The following is a 17,731-nucleotide window of genomic DNA, read 5'->3' on the forward strand; positions in this document are numbered from 1 at the left end:
ATAGAATCTTAACCACTGGACTGCCCAGTAAGTCCCCAATAGGTAGAATTTTTAAAATATTTTCTGAATCTTCCAAATTTCACTGTCATAGGCCATTCATTCCTCACTTCCTGTGGTATCACTTTCTTGATCTGTTTCTATTTTTGATAACTCTTTGTTTCCTCTAAAATATTTGGTGTTTCTCAGGATTTTCCTTTTTGCCTGTATTTTTCTCATGCTATTCGTCTCCCTTAGATAGATCACTTGGTGACTTCTTTGCTACTCATTCCTAAATGTAAACCTATAGCCAAGTTCTCTCTTCTTTTTAGTCTCACATTTTCAACAGCCTGATGGACCCTGTCATTTAGGTGACCCACAATACCTTAAACACAAAGTCTCAAACTGAATCCATCATCTTTCTCCCAACCCTTCTCCTACCCCCCACAAACACTGATTACTTTGCTTAGTGATATGGAGATTCATTTAGTCACCCAAGCTAGCAACATGGTAATCATCTTGACTCTTCCTTCCTCCACTCCTCACATACAACCAGTCACCAAACACTGCTGATTTTATCTCCTAAATCTCTTTCAAAACTATGAACTTGCTGCATCTCTACTGCTACTATCTAGTCTAAGCCACTGTCATTATTTGCCTGGACTCCTTCAGCTGCTTTCAATCAGTTTCTTTTCCTCTAGTCTTACCGCATAAAATCTATCCTTTGTATTATATACAGAATATCCTTTCTAAAGCACAATCTGATCATGTCTCTTGTTCCTTCAATCCACCCTCTGTGTTGCAGGCACAGTGATTTTTCTGAAGTACAAATCTGATCTTATCTTCTTAAATTTATTTAACACTCAAGATAACAGTTACTTTAGTGTGCAGGGGATAGTTGCTTAAAGGGAGCTTCTGGAAACTGGGTTAATATTCTACTTTTTTATCTAAATAGTAGTTACAAGGGAGTGTTCACTTTGTGAAAATTTACTGAGCTATAAAACCGCTCTCAAATATTATCTCTACTTGGAAGCCTTTTGTAACACTTGTAGGTTTCTGTACTGTCATAGCAAAAACAATTATTTGTATTATTTTTGAATCAATATCAAGTGTGAGTTTCATGCTAGGAAATTAATATATATTATTTTATATTCTTATAGCAACCCTCATGGTAGGTATTATCATCGTCATTTCATAAGTGAAGAAATCAAGGCTTAGAAAGGTTAGTTACTTTGATTAGGTCAACACAGCTTTTATAACTGGTAGAGTGGAAACTTATTCTATATCTACCTCAAAGCCCAGGACTCTTTCCACTACACCATTCTAATCAGTATCCTGTGTTTTCTGCAACCACAGCACTTTCTACAGGGTTGAAAATTTTCTGCTGACTGTCTCTATACCAATAAATAGGTGCTGCTGCTGCTGCTGCTAAGTCGCTTCAGTCATGTCCGACTCTATGAGACCCCATAGACGGCAGCCCACCAGGCTCCCTTGTCCCTGGGATTCTCCAGGCAAGAACACTGGAGTGGGTTGCCATTTCCTTCTCCAATGCATGAAAGTGAAGTCAAAGTGAAGTTGCTCAGTCATGTCCGACTTAGCAACCCCATGGACTGCAGCCCACCAGGCTGTTTCGTCCATGGGATTTTCCAGGCAAGAGTACTGGACTGGGGTGCCATTGCCTTCTCCAATAAACACGTAGTCAGTGCTAAATAAATATTTATTTGAATAGATGAATGAGTGGATATGTGAATGACTGAGTGTAATGCCTCTAAGCCAGACAGCTGGCAATAATTTCTTCTTCTGATCTTTGGAGATAGAAAGAAGAACTTTCCTGATCTGGAAATGTAATGAACTCTACATATGTTTCTGTATTATTAATATTACTAGCATTAAAAATGTAACATCTGAAAAAAAAACACATGATACTAGTTCTGCTTAAATCTATTATTTTTAGCATTTTGCCCTGATCTGGGATCAGGTCTTTGTTATAGCTCTAAGTTTTTTTTTTTAGGGAAAGCCTAAAAATTATGTCCATGGCAAAGGGAAAAAATTGGCTAATTTTACATTCTACCTGTTCTGTTTCTGTAAGCAAATTTAAAGAGACTTAAAATCCTCTGTCTTCCACTTCAAGTCAGTCCTTAAAAAACAGTAGTTAGCAAAGAGGCAGAACAGAAAACCTACTTTTATAAGGCCTGCAACTCAAGACTGCAGAAGAACACTAAAGGTTTGGATTTCTTGCCTCTTGTCTCAGCAGAGCTATAACTGGAAAGAAAACATGATTGCTGAGTTAACCCTATGCTTTGTTTTCAGGCTTTTTTTCTTTCTTGCTGATCAAAGAAAATAGATATAATCTGGAATAGTAAACAGGAAATTGTTTTAGATTAAAAGGTATTGACTTTAGAACCAAGTATTTGGTATATAATATTCTGAGATATTTTTTCCCTCTTTTTAACAAAATATTGAAAGCTTGTATAAGAATAAATTTTTGATGCTGGTGCATATGTCTTGAGAAAGACAAAGATATTCAGATCCTAGCAAGCCTGGCAAGACTGCTTAGACTTCAGTTCAGTTCAGTCGCTCAGTCGTGTCTGACTCTTTGCGACCCCATGAATCGCAGCACGCCAGGCCTCCCTCCCTGTCCATCACCAACTCCCGGAGTTCACTCAGACTGGCATCCATCGAGTCCGTGATGCCATCCAGCCATCTCATCCTCTGTCGTCCCCTTCTCCTCCTGCCCCCAACCCCTCCCAGCATCAGAGTCTTTTCCAATGAGTCAACTCCACAGTTCAAAAGCATCAATTCTTCGGCACTCAGCTTTCTTCACAATCTAACTCTCACATCCATACATGACCACTGGAAAAACCATAGCCTTGACTAGATGGACCTTTGTTGGCAAAGTAATGTCTCTGCTTTTCAATATGCTATCTAGGTTGGTCATAACTTTTCTTCCAAGGAGTAAGCATCTTTTCATTTCATGGCTGCAGTCACCATCTGCAGTGATTTTGGAGCCCCGCAACATAAAGTCTGACACCGTTTCCACTGATTCCCCATCTATTTCCCATGAAGTGATGGGACCAGATGCCATGATCTTCATTTTCTGAATGTTGAGCTTTAAGCCAACTTTTTCACTCTCCACTTTCACTTTCATCAAGAGGCTTTTTAGTTCCTCTTCACTTTCTGCCATAATGGTGGTGTCATCTGCATATCTGAGCTTATTGATATTTCTCTCGGCAATCTTGATTCCGGCTTGTGCTTCTTCTAGCCCAGCGTTTCTCATGATGTACTCCGCATAGAAGTTAAATAAGCAGGGTGACAATATACAGCCTTGACATACTCCTTTTCCTATTTGGAACCAGTCTGTTGTTCCATGTCCAGTTTTAACTGCTGCTTCCTGACCTGCATATAGGTTTCTCAAGAGGCAGGTCAGCTGGTCTGGTATTCCCATCTCTTTCAGAATTTTCCACAGTGTATTGTAATCCATACAGTCAAAGGCTTTGGCATAGTCAATAAAGCAAAAATAGATTTTTTTTGGAACTCTCTTGCTTTTTCCATGATCCAGCAGATGTTGGCAATTTGATCTCTGGTTCCTCTGCCTTTTCTAAAACCAGCTTCAACATCTGGAAGTTCACGGTTCACGTATTGCTGAAGCCTGGCTTGGAGAATTTTGAGCATTACTTTACTAGCGTGTGAAAGGAGTACAATTGTGCAGTAGTTTGAACATTCTTTGGCATTGCCTTTCTTTGGGATTGGAATGAAAACTGACTTTTTCCAGTCCTGTGGCCACTGCTGAGTTTTCCAAATTTGCTGGCATACTGAGTGCAGCACTTTCACAGCATCATCTTTAGGGCAAGTCAATGAATCTTTTATTCCTTTGAATTTATTCACTGAGTACCCTAAATGTGTCAGACATATTTTAGACTGTAGGGATGTAACAGTCAAATAAAACAAGTAAATCCATGCCTTCATATAGATAGGGATAGAGTAAAGGGACAAAGTTGGTAATTAAATAGTTAATCCCAGTAGGCGAGTGTAAGTGATGAAGAAAGTATGGGAGACCCCTGTAAATTAATGATCACTCAAGAAAGCAGGTCTGCCTAACTACAAAACCAAGCAAGCCCACTTTGCAACAAAACCATGGAACAGAAGCATGAGACATACCACACTGAAGAATCATGGCATGAGACCCACATCCTGCCCAGTGAGCTCAGTAAAATTTAGGACATGCTCTCTGCACACATAAAAAACAATACTTTATAGAAACGTGACATTTCAAAGTGAAAGATCCTCATTGTACTAAGACCTGAAATAATTTTTCCAGAGTGCCATAACAGTCCTGGCTTGATCAAGTAGGGACAAGCAAACTCCCCTGCCCAACCTGGAGGAGGAGCTAATGATGGAAGTGTGACATCTACTCAAGAATGAGGAATAATGAGGTGGATGAACCTAGAGACTATTAAACAGAGTGAAGTAAGTCAGAAAGAGAAAAGCAATTATTGTATATTAATGCATATATATGGAATCTAGAAGGATGGTATGGATGAACCTGTTTGCAGAGCACCAATGGAGATGCAGACACACAGAACAAACTTGTGGACACAGCTGGGGAAGGAGAGGGTAAGACGAACTGGGAGAGTAGCACTGAAACAAACTTTAGTGAAGTGAAAGTGAAGTTGCTGAGTCGTGTCCAACTCTGCGACCCCATGGACTGTAGCCCCCTAGGCTCCTCTGTCCGTGGGATTTTCCAGGCAAGAATACTGCAGTGGGCTGCCATTTCCTTCTCCAAGAGATCTTCCTGACCCAGGGATTGAACCCGGGTCTCTTGCATTATAGGCAGACGCTTTACCATCTGAGCCACCAGGGAAGTCCTGGTAAAAACATACTTTACCATATGTAAAATGGATAGCCAGTGGGAATTGCTGTATGACACAGGGAGTTCAAACTTCATGCTCTGTGACAACCTAGATGGGTGAGATGGGATGGGAGGCAGAAGGGAGGTTTAAGAGAGAGGGGACGTGTATATATCTATGGCTGATTGATGCTGATGTACAGCAGAAACCAACACAATATTGTAAAGCAATTATCCTTTAATTAAAAATAAATAAATTAAAAAAAATAAAGAGAGAGGGGATGTGTGTAAACCTATGGCTGATCAGGTTGATGTATGGCAGAAACCAATACAATATTATAAAGCGATTATCCTCCAATTAAAAAAAAGATTATAAAAAGAATGAGGAAGAGGTGGTTTTTTGCCCTTCCCTAATTTTTCTTTGATTATAAAACTGCAGCCCACTAAGTTCTCGGCCCCCTTGCCCACCAGCCTGTAAGCCTCAAAAGCATCCTACTAACAAATCACTTCTTATGTATCACTTTGAATCTTGTTGAATTCTTTCTATGCTGAGACATTAAGGACTAGAGCTTCTCGGAGGCCCCCTGAAACAGCACTTAGAGGTTTCAGTATGAAGTTGACAATCTGGCTGCCTTTTTATTTATGGAGCATCTACTATGTGTCACAAGATGAATCAGAATTGGTTTCTGTCTTCAAGGAGTTTAAAAAAGTAGAAAAAAAAGACATGCAAATCCAATTTAATAGGATGCATGTGATAACTGAAGATTATACAAGATCAGAAGAGAGAATGATTTCATGCCTAATGGAGAGAAGCACAGACTACTATGGTAGCACAAAGCAAGGGCATCTATTCTAAGTGGAAGTGAAGAGAAAAAAAATTGAGAAAAAACTTCCTAGAGGAGTAATATCTAGGTGAATTTTAATGGATATTTAAGAATGTTGTCAGAGAAGAAAGAAGGCAAGCATACCGGTTAAGCATTACTACTGAAGCCCATGGGCTTCAGAGCCCGTGCTCCATAGCTAGAAAAAGCCCGTGTGCTGCAATGAAGACCCAGTGCAGTCTAAATAAATAAATAAATGAAAATCACCATCAAAAAAACAAAACGAAACAACAACAACAAAAGTCAATGTGCTGCTAGGACTTTGTCCCTTTCTCAACAGCAAAGAAGTCCCAGAGATCAAGATGACTGTAACCAAGAAGTCCAGAGAAGACTACCCTGGTTTAATTTTGGTAGCATCTACATATTCAGATATCAGTACAGAGCTACCATATAACGGCTCTGGTTAGAAGATTATGTAAACCATAAATTCTTACCTTAGTTTTATTTGGTTGTTTAAGTAAAAGATACCTCATACAATCTCTAGCACATCTAAGGATAAGAAAACAAGTACAACAGATAAGTTCATATGGATACATGAACTGAACAGTAAGAAATCAAGGTTCCTGCCTATCTCCCATGGCTCTACATGGTCCCTCATCTGTTTATCTCTTCTCTGCTTTCCTATGTGACTCATGGCTTTTCTAGGCAGTCTATCACATTATCTTCCATGTGGCTTTAACTATCACCCTGATTCTGACCATGTAGCACAGCTGCCTATTCCCAATTCCTGACTTCAGTTTGTGGAGCCCATCCTTACTCCCCTGCATCTCTATTTAGCTAAGACCACGAAGCTGTGACTGCTCTCTTATCCTTCCAGGTATACATGCACATGTGTGTGTGTCTGTAACAGAGAGACATCTGAGATATGAGGTGGACGTTGCTAGCAATCAATTCATCAACAGTGGCTGATTTTATTAGGGCCCTGACTGTATGACATTGAGCAAATTATTTGAAGCTTCATTTTCCTCTTCTATAATATGAAATTAATACCAAATGAGAGAACTGTTTTAAGGAGTGAATGAACTGAAGTATGAAAAGTACCCAGAACAGTGCCTGGTACACGGATGGTGCTCTGAAGGCCAAACCCTAAGGTTGTATGTCCTGTACCGACAGACTGGGTTTTAACACTAGAAGAGGCTGATTATAATTTTGGGTTCTTCTGAACAAAAGGAAGTATTCAGTTTTAATTCTTCCTTTTTCAAAGATTAATCTCTTCTACATCTCTTAAAATGGCTCGCAGGTCTAACAGGTCAGGAAAAGGAAAAGAAAGATAATTCTTTCCCCAGGTTTCTGTGTTAAAGGAAACCAGGACTAAATCTGGTATAAACCTTCCGTCTTCCAAGGCTTCAGCTCAGACAGCCAACATACTGCTTGAGTGCTTTACATGGCTAGTCTCCTTTTAGAGCAACTGTTGCTAAGCCACACAAAAAGTTCCAAAATGGCCAGCTTCCTTAAGCTTAGATCAGATAACTTTGTAAAAGAGAAGAAACTTTTAGCTTACCACTCAGCCTCAAGAGACATCACAATGATAATACTCAGTCTAAGCTCTGCTCTGGCCATAAAATCCAACACATTTTTGAATTAAAAATTTCAGATAATCTTTGGAATATCCATCTGTCAAACTACATTCAGAAATGGATAAAAAGACCTTCTAAAACATATTTATGTCTATCTTTTTATTTCTTTAGAGCAAAGAATTGAATTACATTACACTGAAAATATATACTAATACTGCAATTTGCTTTTTTTTAAGTAAAAGTATCTTGGAAATCTTTCCACATCACCACACAGTCATACTTCATTCTTTTTAAAGTTGCACAATAATATAATTAATTACCCTGTTTAAACTGTTACAACTTTTCCCTGTTATGAACAATGCTGCAAAGAACATTTTACAATGAATATTTCCATATTTTTAAGTAAATATTTCTGTGGGATAGAGTCTTTGAAGAGGAACTGCTTAGGCAGGGAGTATATAGTTGTAAGTTCAGATAGGTATCATCAACTACCCTACAAAAAGTTTATGTAGAAAAGCATAAGAGAATTTCCCCACAGCCTTGCTAGGTTCATCACAAAATTTAAAAATCTCTGTCATACAATAAGGATAGTATTTTAAAACTGCTTAACATGCATTTTTATTGATGAGAGTAGGCATCTTTTGATGTATACAAGCTTTTTCCATGAACCCACTACTTACAGCTTTTATCCATTTTTCTACTGAGTCATTTGTCTTTTCCTTATTGATTTTAAGTGCTCTTTGTAATGTATGGAAACTAGTGTTTGGGATAGCTTGATATTTGTTGTTTCTTTTTGTGTTGTTGTTTAGTTGCTAAGTCGTGTGTGTCCAACTCTTTTGTGACCCCATGGACTGTAGACTGCCAAGCTCCTCTGTCCATGGGATTTTCCAGGCAAGAATATTGGACTGGGTTGCCATTTCCTTCTTCTTCTCCAGGGGATCTTTCCAATCCAGGAATCAAATTCACATCACCTATTGCAGGCAGATTCTTTACCACTGAGCCCCTCGGAAAGCCCCCCTTTATTTTTATACTATGTTTACTGGATTTTTTTTTTCCCCCACAACACAGAACTTTAAAAACTGGTATTAGTCAAACATATCAATCCTTTTTTTTTTTAATGGCTTCTAAGATTTATTTGATACTTAGAAAGCTTGAGTTAGAAATAACTCAAGATCACATATTAACCTTAATGCACATGCAGACTAGCAGACATTCAGCACGACATCGGCATCCAAGTCAAACAGCGGCATCCCTAAGGCAACTCCTGCCACATCTTTATTACCCCAGGCACTACTTCCTGGGCCCATGCATTACTTCAACTGGTAAATGCTGGACGTGGCGATGCTTGTCAACTAGATATGATCCAGTCAGATTTGCAATTTAGAAAAGTCCCTGGTAGTTTTGTGAAGGATGAATTAAAAGAGGATAGGCTGGAGGCAGAAGCCTAGCAAGGAGAACGCTATATTAAGCCAGCTGGGAAAAGACAGACTGTTAGCTAAAAATCAATATTGAACGACATTACCTTATTAAGCTCAGCCTAATAACTGTTCAGTCTCTCCCTCCCATTGCTGATGGAGAATCTTTCTAAAGCATAGCTGTCATGACACTCCTGCTGCCTGAAGTGCCCTTTTCATATTTATTAAGACTGGGGATCTCTGACTCATTTTTTTCTCTCTTGTTTCATAATATAATTTTCTCCAGGTTACCGAGACAATGGTCTGTAAAACTATTCATCTTGGTATCCTTATCCCCCAACATAGCAATTGGAATATATTTAGGTATTTATTAAATGTCTATTGTTTTGAATTTTTTAAAAATTATAAGTCCAATTCATTTTTTAAACTTAAAAAATATATATATATTTTTTAAATTACATACAATAAAATGTACCTATTTAAGAGTTTCCTGGTGCCTCAGATGGTAAAGAATCTGCCGGCAATGCAGGAGACCCGGGTTCGATCCCTGGGTCAGGAAGATCCCCTGGAGAAGGGAATGGCTACCCACTCTAATAGTCTTGCCTGGAGAATTCCAAGGACAGAGAAGCCTGGTGGGCTACAGTCCATGAAGTTGCAAAGAGTCGGAAATGACTGAGCAACTAAGACTTCACTTTTATTTAAAACACAAAATTCAATACATTTTGTCAAATATATACTACTGCAATCACTACTCCAAATCAAGATATAAAGCACTTCCATCATCCCTCCCAAATTCTCTTGTGCGTCTAGCTCACTATTATACTACTCAACTATACTCTCGTACCACTTAGCACATTTACTGTAATAATTTAACCTGCCTGCCTCTCTCTAAACTGTGACCAACCTGAAGGCAGAAACTATATTGTTTCATCTTTAGCATCCAGCAACATAGGTGATCAATGAAAAGTCTTTACTGTGTACCAAGTACTACTCTAAGCTCTTCACAAGTATTTTTCACAATCACCATTATGTGTCAGGTACCATCTGTTTCAATTTACAGCTGAGGAAAGTGAGGTACAGAAAGGCAGACACCTGTCCAGGGTCACACAGCTCAGTTTAAGCTTCTCTTGTCAAAGACTGCACAGGTTTTCTCCTTTCCACAGCCTTCCCTATAGCTTTTCTACTCAACTGCAGAAATATTCATCTTCTTCAACTACTGATGTATCTAATTACTTCTGCTGTCTAAACTGTCACAGCATCTCCTTTTCTTCCATTCATCAAGCATATATTAAATGCCTTATCAATCCAGGTAGGAGTCTAATCTCAAGGAATCTGTGTGGGAGACATTAATATGTATTAATAGACAATTAAAATTTACAGGGCCGAATGGTAATTTTCATAAGTGAGAGAAAGGATTGCTAAAACAGTCCTTTTTTGAAGTGTATCTCCTAGGTTTCTTTTTCCCCATCTATCTCTAAAGGAGTCATTTTCATAACCAGATTACTATAAATGCCTCCTTTAATCTCACCAAGTCTGAGAGGTAATGCAGTAGATGGGGAGAAGAAAGATATAAAGGTCTTTAAGACCTTGAGATGGGGAGGTGGTTTGAGCTGAGGCTCCATATCCTCTTCTGTTACAGCAAGCTCTGGGAAAGTCCCTTTTGGTGGAGCTTCTGGCCAGGAGCCATAGAATCACCAAATTGAAGCTGGTCCTTCAGGTACATACCATCACAGTACACTTGCCAGGTGGGGGACCTGCTAACCAGTGGGGGTCAAGTGAGCTACAAAGGAGCTGCAGCAGCCAGGACAAGGTTGGCTTTGTTGCAAAACGACCGCATATTCAGATACCAAAAGCTAAAACCCCATTTGGTAGTATTAAGGTAATGCTGTTAGATTATTATTTTTTTTAAGTGCAAGAGTAGTACTGAGGTATTGTTTAAGGATACTGAAATATTTATACATAATTACAATTGAAATAATAACAGATGAAGTTATAATGATTTGCTTTAAAATAATCTGGTGTGACAGTGGCAAGATTGGTGGTAGCAAATATAAACTAAGGTTAGCCATGAATTGGTGACTATTGATGTTATATGAGGGCTTGCTCAAAATTCTCCAAGCCAGGCTTCAACAGTATGTGAACTGTGAACTTCCAAATGTTCAAGTTGGATTTTGAAAAGGCAGAGGAACCAGAGATCAAACTGTCAACATCTGTTGGATCATAGAAGAAGCAAGAGCATTCCAGAAAAACATCTACTTCTGCTTTATTGACTATGCCAAAGCCTTTGACTCTGTGGATCACAACAAACTGTGGAAAATTCTTAAAGAGATGGGAATGCCAAACCACCTGACCTGCCTCCTCAGAAATCTTTATGCAGATTAAAAAGCAACAGTTAGAACCAGACATGGAACAACAGACTGGTTCCAAATTGGGAAAGGAGTAAGAAGGCTGTATATTGTTACCCTGCTTATTTAACTTATACGCAGAGTACATCATGTGTACTTACATGCAAAATGCCAGGATGGATGAAGCACAGGCTGGAATCAAGCTTGCCAGGAGAAATATCAATAACCTCAGATACGTAGATGACACTACCCTCATGGGAGAAAGCAAAGAAGAACTAAAGATCCTCTTGATGAAAGTGAAAGAGGAGAGTGAAAAAGTTGTCTCAAAACCCAACACTCAAAAAACTAAGATCATGGCATCTGGTCCCATCATTTCATGGCACACAGCCAAAGGCTTTGGCATAGTCAATAAAGCAGAGGTAGATGATTTTCTGGAACTCTCTTGCTTTTTCTATGATTCAAAGGATGTTGGCAATTTGATTGCTGGTTCCTATGCCTTTTCAAAACCCAGCTTCATAAAAAATAGATGGGGAAACAGTGGAAACAGTGACAGACTTTATTTTTTGGGGCTCCAAAATCACTGCAGATGGTGACTGCAGCCATGAAATTAAAAGACTCTTGCTCCTTGGAAGAAAAGCTGTGACAAACCTAGACAGCATATTTAAAAGCAGACACATTATTTTGCCGACAAAGGTCTGTCTAGTCAAAGCTATGGTTTTTCCAGTAGTCATGTATGGATGTGAGAGTTGGATTGTAAAGAAAGCTGAGCGCTGAAGAATACTCTCCAGAGTCCCTTGGACTGCAAGGTGATCAAACCAGTCAATCCTAAAGGAAATCAGTCCTGAATATTCATTGGAAGGACTGATGCTGAAGCTGAAACTCCAGTACTTTGGCCACCTGATGTGAAGAACTGACTCAATGGAAGAGACCCTGATGCTGGGAAAGATTGAAGGCAGGAGGAGAAGGGGATGACAGAGGTCGAGATGGCTGGATGGAATCACAGACTCAATGGACATGAGTTTGAGCAAGCTCTGGGAGTTGGTGATGGACAGGGAAGCCTAGAGTGCTGCAGTCCATGGGGTCGCAAACAGGTGGACGTGACTGAATGACTGAACTGAACTGAAGCTGTATGAGGGGTACATGGGAGTTAACTGTATCACTTTCTCTACTTTTTTATCTATGTGAAATTTTCCATAGGAAATAATTTAAAAAAAAAAAAGGTCTCTACCATTACTGTATCATCTCTCAATATGTCAAGGCCAGGACCTGTCTGACAGTGATTCATTTTCACCTGAGATTAAAAAAGTAAACCCTTTCATGGCAAAGAATTAACTTCATTTTTAACACGTGGATAGCCCAGACACTGGTAACTAGAAAATGGGTCCTGATAACTTTAATTCTGTAAGGGCAGAGCCCCTATCTGCTTATTCACCATGGATCCCACAGCTGATTTAGCACAATGCCTGCCTCACAACAGGAGCTTAATAAATATGTGCTGATTCAATGAAAAAACAGAATAATAAGTCAGAAGGGAGCAGGGCAATACTGTCCTGGTGAGAGAAAACAGAGAAACAACAATACCTGGGAAAGCTTTCTAGGAGCCCAAATAACTTGTTTTATCATTGGCTCTACATGGGGTTTCTGTAGTGGGTTAGCAGGAGTTATAGGTGGTAAGGGTTAGGATGCTGCAAAAAAATATTATATTGGGCATGGAGGGACAATTTCTCTTCCCCTCAATATTCTTGTATATATCCAAGTCCACCAGTCAATAGCATGCTTAGCACTTAAACTCAGGTTCTCAGACTCCCTTCCCCAGCTTGTCTGAGGGAACTTAATGATGTCGTGCCAGCCTGACTGCTTTCCAGTTACCAGTACTATGCAAGGTAGAAACTTATCCAGAAGCCATCAAGGAAGACTAGGTGTTCCTCTTCTTAACCAGGTAGTTATTAAATCTTTTCCTACCTGTTCTTCTGAGGACTCTAGTTGCATTGCCTATCAAAATCCTTGAGGTTAGGCTTCCATGGTGGCTCAGTGGGTAAAGAATCCACCTGCCAATGCAGGAGACACGGGTTCCACTCCTGATCTGGGAAGACCTCACCTGCAGTGGACCAACTAAACCCATATGCCACAGCTATTGAGCCTGTGCTCTACAGCCAGTACACCACAACTACTGAAGCTTGTTCACGCTACAGCCTGGGCTCCGCAACAAGAGAAGCCACTGCAATGACAAGCCTGTACATCACAACTAGAGAGTAGACCCCATTCTCTGCAACTATAGAAAGCCCATGCGGCAAAGAAGATCCATCACAGTAAAAAAAATAGAAAAATTAATAAATAAATAAAATTATGTATGAAAAAAATCCTTGAGATCAGCCACAAATGGAAGTTTTCTCTCTGGAAACCCACGTACATCCTGTGATCTGCCAGACAGTCTCTGGCAAGTGTTTAAGGCCCACAGTTCTATTATCAAAGCAAAACTATAGAAAAGTACCAAATTTCTTAATTCATGAGATTCATGAATTCATGAAATTCATAAAACTTCACTCAGAGAGGTGGACTTCTTTTACAAAATTGGAAGAAAACCTGCTTTTCTTTCTTTCCTTCTCTTGGGTAAGTGTCTGACCCTTTGCTAAGAGGGCCCATCTATGGGACAATTGCCCAGGGAAAGGACATTCTCTTGGAGACAAATAGCACTACAGCTGGTGAGCTCACCCTTGCAGAAAGAAGGAAGAGCCTGAAGCTGTGTAGAAAGATGCTGCATACGTGAATATTAGTTTTATAAAAGTAATTTGCTGGTTATCATAGTACAGGCCCCCAAAATATGAGCTGGTACAGATGAAATAACAGTATCCTGATAACATAATTTCATTTCTATAATAGACTATGTTATTTATACAAACTAGTTATTTATATAACTGGTTATTATCAAGGTTTAAAACTGTTAACTAAGTCACAGGGTAGCTTAAGTCCTGTGAGTTTGACTCAATCTCCCTCCTTCTTACTTATTTTCCATTAGGAAGTCCACAACGTATTTTTTCAAGCAGTAGAGGTGGGCATCCACAAGGCCTGTGTGGAAACGTATTCTTGGGTGCCTGCAAAAAGAATGAGAGAGAAGAGGGTCACATGAGTTTCATTCTATTATTAGGTAGTATGCGTTAGGAAGTTTCTGAGGGTCTGAGTCATGCTGCCTACACCTCACTCTGGGGAGACCAAGAAGGTGATTATCAGCTCTGATGCTACCACAGAACAGGCTGTCTCTTTATGGAAGCCCTATTTCACACTTTATGAGGTCTTTAGGCTTCCGAAGACATGAAACCAAAACTGGTAAGTCACCAAATTATTGACAGGTCATCTTCTATTTTACTACAAACTCCTACCCACAATTCTTGTAACTAACATTTTCTTGCTTCTACTCCAACTGCCTCACTTCCTGCAGGCCATACTTAAGCCATGCTTTCCTTTAGGATTTGATATATATTACTCCATGTTCATAGAACATGAAGTAAAATTTTATGAATACTCTCTAACTCCTGACTCTAAATTATTCATCAGGGGTTTCCCCAAGTTTACTTTTTTAGGAAATCTTCCCTGAGGACCCAAGTTTGTGTTCCTACAACACCTGGTGCCCACTTCTACCAGATAACTTAGCATAGAGCAAAGTAACAGTCTACTTACTTGTGCTCTTTCCCACTAGACTAAAAGTTAACTGAGGGCAGAGATTTATTTTTTAAAATATTTATTTGGCTGCGTTGGGTCTTAGCTGTAGCACACAGGAGCTTTTGTTGTGACACATGAACTCTTGAACTGTGTCCAGGCAGGCTGCACTATGCAGGCTCAGTAGCTGTGGTGCACGGGCTTAACTGCTCCCTGGTATGTGGGATCTTAGTTTTCTGACTAGGGATCGAACTTGTGTCCCCTGCATTGCAAGGTGGATTCTTAACCACTGGACTACCAGGAAAGTTCCAAGATTTATTTTTATAGGCTTAGTACTTAGCATTGGCTCTCACACAGAATCAATGTTTGATAGTGGCTCAACAGACAAACACACAAATAAATTAGGTCAAATTAAGCACCCACTCCACTACTCTTGGCTGGAAAATCCCATGGACAGAGGAGCCTGGTAGGCTGCAGTCCATGGAGTCGCTAAGAGTCAGACATGACTGAGCGACTTCACTTTCACACATTGGAGAAGGAAATGGCAACCCACTCCAGTATTCTTGCCTGGAGAATCCCAGGGACAGAGGAGCCTAGTGGGCTGCCGTCTATGGGGTTGCACAGAGTCAGACACGACTGAAGCGACGCAGCAGCAGCAGCAAGGCATTTGCCTAGTTGCTATTTATTCGCTTCCCTGGTGGCTCAGTGGTAAAGAATCTGTCTGCCAATGCAAAAGATGTGGGTTTGACCCCTGGGTCAGGAAGATCCCCTGGAGAAGGAATGGCAACCCATTCCAGCAGTCTTGCCTGGAAAGTCCCATGGACAGAGGAGCCCAGCAGGCTAGAATCCATGGAGTCACACAGAGTTGGACACAATTGACAGACTGAACATGCACTAGTTCCTACTTAGTCTACTAACTTTGGTTTCAGCCTGAAGAAATGCCATGTTTCATGTTCAAAGTCATTTTATTCAATAAAATAAAAGATAGCTGAAGGAGAGGAGGGGAGTAGGGTGGAAGAATAGCAGTTCCAGTTGTAGCTGCCTGGTTGTTATCTTCTACTCTGTGTTACTCTCCTTTGACTGCTTATAGTCTGAATGAAAATTATTCTCATAGGAGCTGGATACCTTAGAAGTAATTTCCCAGGTGGCATAGTGGCAAAGAATCTGCCTGCAATGCAGGAGACAAAGGGGACACAGATTCAATCCCTGGGTGGGGAAGATCCCCTGAAGGAGGACATGGCAACTCACTCCAGTATTCTTGCCAAGAAAATCCCATGGACAGGCATCTGGTGGGCTACAGTCCACAGGGTCCATGGGGTCACAAAGAATCATACACAACTGAGCAACAGAACACACACACACCACCCTGGGCTTCCACTCTTTCGGGAAGAAGGGGGAACAAAATGCTTCCAAAAGAGCAAGAGATAAGTCGGATTTCAGATCTCACATCTATAACACACACACACCCCAAAAGCCAATTACTGTATACAGTGAGGATGAAGAAGAAAGTTATGTCCCAATTCTCACTTCCTGAAATTCTTGAGTTCTAAGAAATTCTTCAGGAAACAGAATTTTGCAAATATGGTTACTTACCTTGTGGTGCCCGGGTTTGATTTGAAGTTCACACTATGATAATTCTCTCCCTTGATCTAACCAACTTGGAAAGCTGAACTCTCTTGTTCAGTTCCTTGGTTTGTGAATTCCTTGACTCATTCAACATATTCTACTTAAATTATTCCATCCTTGCAACTACCTTATGAACTATATATCTCATATTTATAGCTGAACTCAAGTTGTATCATATACCTGGGGAAGGAATAACTTATAAGTTTGAGTAATCATCTTCTAAATTCTTACCGATCCCTACCTCATATGGCAATAATATTCAAATAGCATTTTACAGTTTATAAATTTTTTCAGCTTTTTACTCTGATCATATAAAGTAGGTAAAACAAACAAGAAAATATTCTTCCATTAAAAAAAATTTCCAAAAATTTAGCTGGTACACTCAACACTAGAGATTTAGCTACAAATTTGAAATAATAAAGGAACAGAGATGGGCAATTCAGACATTTTTTTCTTTCACATGAAATTTGTACTGAATGCAAATCTTGGGACCAGGATTTAGTGCCATTTAAGTTGCCCAAAAGGTGTTTTCTTATTTTATTTTTCCCCATTTAATTGTTTTTAAATGGCATTAGAAATAAGAATTGATATTTTAAAATAAAACAAAATAAACAAAACCAAAAAACCTCAAAGAGGCACCAGTAAATCTGGGTAACTGGTTGATTGCTCTGGGCCAAGAAGATGTTTTTGATTTGTACAAAATAAAGAAATCAGTAATAGAAATGATAACACATTTAGAAATAGTTATAACACTTCTAGGACAATATAAGCCATCAGGATTATTTTTATAGACTAATTTTTAAAATAGTAAGTTATATAATTTAGAATTCAAATTTAAAGTGTTTAAAATTTAAGGTAAACCAAGCATCTTTTTATGATCTTAAAAACAGGAATACCAGTTTTTAAAGCAAGGAAAGAAAAGCCAACAGGTAGTAACTATAATTATTAATATTATTTTAGAATAAATGAGGAATGTATAAATGAAATAAATACTGGGAACGATGCAAGGATAAGCATTTACTGTTTAACTGCAAAGATAGATGGCTTTTAAAGATCTTCAAGAAAGTCCTTAGCTGGTTTGTACAATTTACTATTTTAACCATTTTCAAGTATATAGTTCTGTGGGATTAATCATATTCACTTTGCAGTACAACTGTCACCAACATCCATCTCCAATACTTTTACATCTTCCCCAACTGAAACTCTGTATCCATTAAACACTAACTCCCCATTCCCTTTTTCCTGTGAGCCCCTTGCAACCACCATTCTACTTTGTCTTTATGATTCTGGCTACTCTACTGCTAAGTTGCTTCAGTCGTGTCCGACTCTGTGCGACCCCATAGGTGGCAGCCCACCAGGCTCCCCTGTCCCCAGGATTCTCCAAGCAAGAACACTGAAGTGGGTTGCCATTTCCCTCTCCAACGCATGAAAGTGTAAAGTGAAAGTGAAGCCATTCAATCGTGTCCGACTC

General features: G+C 39.5%; 1 protein-coding gene across 2 annotated transcripts in view; it reads right to left on the bottom strand.

Annotated features, from left to right (window-relative positions):
- EIF2B3 (eukaryotic translation initiation factor 2B subunit gamma) overlaps positions 1 to 17,731 on the bottom strand; it is a 119,043-nt gene that overhangs the window by 31,030 nt on the left and 70,282 nt on the right. For both annotated transcript variants that reach the window (XM_069589800.1, XM_069589811.1), the window contains exon 6: positions 13,983 to 14,072. In XM_069589800.1, the coding sequence (XP_069445901.1) occupies positions 13,983 to 14,072 (90 nt within the window). The remainder of the gene's footprint in view (positions 1 to 13,982; positions 14,073 to 17,731) is intronic.

Source organism: Ovis canadensis, chromosome 1 (genome assembly GCF_042477335.2).
Source record: "Ovis canadensis isolate MfBH-ARS-UI-01 breed Bighorn chromosome 1, ARS-UI_OviCan_v2, whole genome shotgun sequence".
Lineage (NCBI taxonomy): Eukaryota > Metazoa > Chordata > Mammalia > Artiodactyla > Bovidae > Ovis > Ovis canadensis.